General features: G+C 41.4%; 1 protein-coding gene across 1 annotated transcript in view; it reads left to right on the top strand.

Moving 5' to 3' along the window:
* Window positions 1–5,608, top strand: part of LOC106871715 (angiogenic factor with G patch and FHA domains 1) — an 18,916-nt gene that overhangs the window by 10,363 nt on the left and 2,945 nt on the right. Inside the window, exons 8-10 of the mRNA XM_052973408.1 lie at window positions 542–824; window positions 3,317–3,471; window positions 5,296–5,397. Of these exons, the coding sequence (XP_052829368.1) occupies window positions 542–824; window positions 3,317–3,471; window positions 5,296–5,397 (540 nt within the window). The remainder of the gene's footprint in view (window positions 1–541; window positions 825–3,316; window positions 3,472–5,295; window positions 5,398–5,608) is intronic.

The raw sequence follows: 5,608 nt of genomic DNA, 5'->3' as shown, positions 1-5,608 counted from the left end.
TATATATGTATCATTGACTTACATGAAAACATCATCAACAATATAGTTATTACTTAATTAACTGTAGCTCTTGAATTAATTTAATTGAATGTGATCAGGAAATCATTTCCTCAAGTACAACTTTAGAGATGTGTTAACTAAATCAGCATTGCAGTTATAAGTGTAACATACATGGCTGGGTGGTTAAGAAGCTCACTTTGCAACCAAGTGATTTTGGGTTCAGTCCCACTGTGCAGCACCCTAGGCAAGTGTCTTTTAATATAATCCTGGTGGAAGCTGTGTGGAAGCTCATTGTATATGTGTATGTGTGTGTGTGTGTGTGTGTGTGTGTCTTTGTGTCTGTGTTTGTCCCAACCACTACCTGACAACTGGTGTTGGTTTGTTGTTATCCCCTGTAACTTAGTGATTTGGCAATAAAGACCAATAGAATAAGTGTCAGGCTGGGGTCCATTTGCTCAACTAAAAATTCTTTAAGGAGGTGCTCCAGTATGTCCACATTGAAATAATAATTTTAAAAATCCCTTTTTCTCTCCTTAATCAGAAAAAGAAGCAGAAACACAGCCACAAGCACAGTTCTGACCTTCCAGTTGATCAACAATGGGAAAGTTGCAGCACACACCTGCTATCAGCAGAGGACAATACAAACACAAGTACAGAATTTAATCCTGAAGGCTGTCATTTGACAGCTGCTACTGTTTCCTATGGCATAAGCCCTCCGCAAAGTTTATCTGAGAAAGAGGAAGCTGACTATCTCGCATGCCAAGAACTTTATGCTCAGTCATCAAAACCAATAGAACCTGAACAGTTTTACTACAAGAAATCAGGTACAGTTACTAGCCATCTTCTACAATTGCTCTCTCTTCTATTCACTCTGTTGGTTTCGTCATGTTGCCCTCAATGAACAGGGATGACATAGATGGGGGAGGACCCTTTTGCTTTGCAGGAGTAAAAGGCAACCTCACTAGTGTTGGCACCAAAATAAAATGCATCTTGTATATTCTGTTGAGTGGTTTCTGAATGTTTGGAATCGAACTAAATTCGACGACTGGCACCCATGCCAACGTTGTCTCCTTCATTGGACATGAAACTCGGCTTGCGAAGACCTGTTGGGGCAAGCGAAAGTGAAATTGTGATGGCATCTGTGCCTAGCATCGCCTTCCTGGAACTTGTGCCGGTGGCACGTGTAAAGACATTCGAGCGAGATCGTTGCCAGTGCTGCTGGACTAGCTCCTGTGCAGGTGGCACGTAAAATACACCATTTTGAGCGTGGCCTTTGCCAGTACCGCCTGACTGGCCTTCGTGCTGGTGGCACGTAAAAGCACCCACTACACTCTCGGAGTGGTTGGCGTTAGGAAGGGCATCCAGCTGTAGAAACTCTGCCAAATCAGATTGGAGCCTGGTGTGGCTATCTGGTTCACCAGTCCTCAGTCAAATCGTCCAACCCATGCTAGCATGGAAAGCGGACGTTAAACGATGATGATGATAATGATAGAATCAAGATATGCCACTAGTTGTGCACCTGATTCCTCTTATACCCAGTTTTTCTTTCAATTCATTTGTACTCCATTATCTAAACATAAAACCATTATACAAGTAGCAGAGTATGCTTGCTTCATTTCTTTCCATTCTTTGCCCCTTGTTTCTCATTCACTGCCCATGTTTCACTCTCATGCGATATTGCTCCTTATACATACAACCTTTTCTTCATTCAAAGAAAGAATCACTCTGTTTCCAGTTGAGATAATAATTCTCTGAACTTTTTCTACCTTGTTCTTACTCTAGCAACTCTTTTAAAGTATCCACCTCATTGCTTAATAAGGTCACTTAATTAAGGGCAACTATCAACTACTTCTACAGTACATTCCAAGTATTTTAAATAATGTATTTCATAGGTGCTCTTATTGTTAACTGTTTCTTATTTCTTTACTGCCCACAATGGGCTAAACATAGAGGGGACAAACAAGGACAGACAAAGGGATAAAGTCGATTATATCGACCCCAGTGCGTAACTGGTACTTATTTAATCGACGCCGAAAGGATGAAAGGCAAAGTCGACCTTGGCGGAACTTGAACTCAGAACGTAACGGCAGACAAAATACCGCCAAGCATTTCGCCTGGCGTGCTAACGTTTCTGCCAGCTCTGTACCTTATTCTTAACTGTTTCTGTGCAACTGCTGCATACAAAATATTCTTTCTCTGTCAACCTATCTTTGATCCCATTACACCCCTTGTGCACCCTTGCTCTCTCTCTCTCTCTCTCTCTCTCTCTCTTGTTCTACTCTACCATCCTATTTATACTCTGATCCCCGTTCCTTGTGAGTATGCCCTGGCACTTTGCCACTATCTCTCTCTTGCTCTCTTTTGCACTCTCGCACTCTTCCACTCTCTTTTTCTTTTGCTTTCTTGTATCTCGTCTACAGCAACACACCTATTACTGTCCTCATTCTCTCTCTCTCTCTCTCTCTCTCTCTCTCTCTCTCTCTCTCTCTCTCTGTCTCTCTCTTTCTCTCACCATATATCTCCTCTACAGCAAGACACCTGTTTCTGTCTCTCCATCTGGCACAAGATCACCTTCTCCAATGCCCTCTCAAAGGATCTTTATCGTGCAAGTTACTTGGTGACCTTGCCAGTGCTGGTGTCACTTAAAAAAACACTCACTCCACTCTGTGGGGTAGTTGGTATTAGGGAGGGCATCCAGCTGCAAAAACTGTATCAAAACAGACACTGAAGCCTGGTACAGTCTTCTGATTAGCCAGCTCCTGTCAAATCGTTCAACCCATGCCAGCATGCAAAGTGGACATTAGATAATGATGAAATTCTTAGCTTTACTGAATACTAAACATCATCATCATCGTTTAACGTCCACGTTCCATGCTAGCATGGGTTGGACGATTTGACTAAGGACTGGTGAAACAGATGGCTACACCAGGCTCCAATCTGATTTGGCAGAGTTTCTACAGCTGGATGCCCTTCCTAACGCCAACCACTCCGAGAGTGTAGTGGGTGCTTTTACATGCCACCGGCACAAAGGCCAGTCAGGAGGTACTGGCAACGGCCACGCTCGAAATGGTGTATTTTATGTGCCACCTGCACAGGAGCCAGTCCAGCGGGACTGGCAACGAACTCGCTCGAATGTCTTTTCACATCCCACTGGTAATGGTCATGCTCAAATGGTGCTATTTACGTGCCCACTCTATTAATGGCAATAATAGTGTTCCTGTCTTCTTTTCTGCTAACTAAAACTTTTGCCCATTAAAATCTACTTTTTAATCATCAATTATTTTTAATTACTTTTGTTGTTTTAATTACATTGCAGATCCCTGCGATTTGTGGCCAGCTTGTGTTCGATTAATTGTGACAAAATCTAGTTATTTAAAAATTGGTAAACTCTTCCTTGTCACATACACAGGAGCTTCCATTGGTCAACGAGACAAAGACTTAATACAAATTATGGACTCTGGCAAACCAGGAGTAAGTTGCTTATTTGTTTGTTTAGCCCCAAGTCAATCCCTATAAAGCAAATTTATGATCAAAGGCATTCTAGCCATGACCATCTTGTCCATTTTCCTGCAATATGTACCTTAGACTTTTCAATGTATTCTTTTAGTACAGTGATTTCGAGTTTGAGAGTGATTTAGCTGCTATTACTAGCATATTGAGTTACCATGCAGAGGCTGTTCATGTGCAGTTGTGGTTTAGTTTTTAACAATAACAGACAAAACATTTTAAAAGCCTCATTTCTTTTTTTTTTTTTTGTAAGCGTATAGCAGAATTGGTAGAGCACCAAGCAAAATAACTTGTGACATTTGGTTATGTTCCACTACACTGAGTTCCAATTGGACTAGTTTAACACCCCACCCTCCCACTCCAACTGACCCATTGCTGCCTTTAGCAGAGTCCACTTCTTGTCACTCATAAAAAAAATAATAAAGTACATGCAATCACATTGAGGCCAGACAGAGGTGCTGTGACCACACAAGTGTTCATTGACCAGACAAAGCTGCAGTGACCTCACAGCGATTTTTGTTACCATAGTGACCAGACAGAGATGTAGTGACTATATAGATGTTCATTGATTATACAGAAATTCAGTAACTTTAATGACTACAAAGGTTAGTGACCACATTGAGGTTCACTGACCCCATAGTAGTTTAATGACCACAATGACCTCTTTGAAGTGTAGAGACCACAGTGACCAGAGAAGGATGTAGTGACCCTGTAAGATTAGGCAAGTGAAATCGAAATAGAACAAAATTCGACGACTGGCACCCATGCCAACGTCGTCTCCTTCATTGGACATGAAACTCAGCTTGCGAAGACCTGTTGGGGCAAGCGAAAGTGAAAACGTGATGGCACCTGTGCCCAGCGTCGCCTTCCTGGCACTTGTGCCGGTGGCATGTGTAAAGACATTCAAGCGAGATCGTTGCCAGTGCCGCTGGACTGGCTCCTGTGCAGGTGGAACATAAAATACACCATTTTGAGCGTGGCCGTTGCCAGTACCGCTTGACTAGCCTTCGTGCCGGTGGCACGTAAAAGCACCCACTACACTCTCGGAGTGGTTGGCGTTAGAAAGGGCATCCAGCTGTAGAAACTCTGCCAAATCAGATTGGAGCCTGGTGTAGCCATGTGGTTCACCAGTCCTCAGTCAAATCGTCCAACCCATGCTAGCATGGAAAGCGGACGTTAAACGATGATGATAATGATGATGAGGCTTTTCCTTATTGGTTCAGTTGTTGATATGAATTGGGTAAGTGGACAGTTCTGTTGCTGTGTGGACCTTTGATTAATGACATTTTGACCAATACCATCCTACCTTGCTCTCTGGCATTGCACACCTTGGACTACATTATTCAGTATCTTCCCTGCTTTTAAATTCAGTGAGAGTTTATTTTTTGACAGCTATTTCTTGCTGATGGAGAAACCTCATCAAGACATTCTTATGGATAGCAGTGTTCTGTTAGCAACTGGCTTGATCTTTAGTTCTAATCCAGCGTTGGCATTTGATTGAGTATCTGGGACAACATATTTACTTATACTCTTTGCTTTACTTATCCGGAATGTCACTTCTTATACACTGTTGTCCTATCCTGGGGCATATTTATATCTCATCCACTTAATATAGTAAACTGAAATGTAAACACTGGTCCCTCAAGTGTGTTTTGAAGATTGTGGAATCATGCATATTTTGGTTATAATAAAAGTATGTCTAAGTGTGTGTGCATGCACATTTATTTTTTGTTATTTTCATCATTTTTGTATTTTGTTCATTTTCTTTGTGTTCTTTTGCTTTTGTAGTTGTTTGCTAAAATTTCATTTCATGAAAAGAACCAAAATTATGCTGTCATAAGTTATTCTAAGCAGATTGGACCATTTGTGAATAGTAAAGAAGTTCTTCAGGTATTTGTTCTTCATATATTATATATATATGTATATATACATGTGTGTGCTTTTGTGTGTGTGTGTGAGTTTGTGGTTCACATTCTTTTGCGAAACCTTAAAAAAACAACCCCATGACCTGAAGCTGACACACCTAAATAGACCCGCCTGGTTACAAAGGTCTACATGCATGAATAAATTCTGAACACAAAAAAAAACATACAAAACAAAT

Source organism: Octopus bimaculoides, chromosome 15 (assembly GCF_001194135.2).
Source record: "Octopus bimaculoides isolate UCB-OBI-ISO-001 chromosome 15, ASM119413v2, whole genome shotgun sequence".
NCBI lineage: Eukaryota > Metazoa > Mollusca > Cephalopoda > Octopoda > Octopodidae > Octopus > Octopus bimaculoides.
Note: the sequence above shows the minus strand (reverse complement) of the source record. Positions and strands in the feature narration are given on the sequence as shown.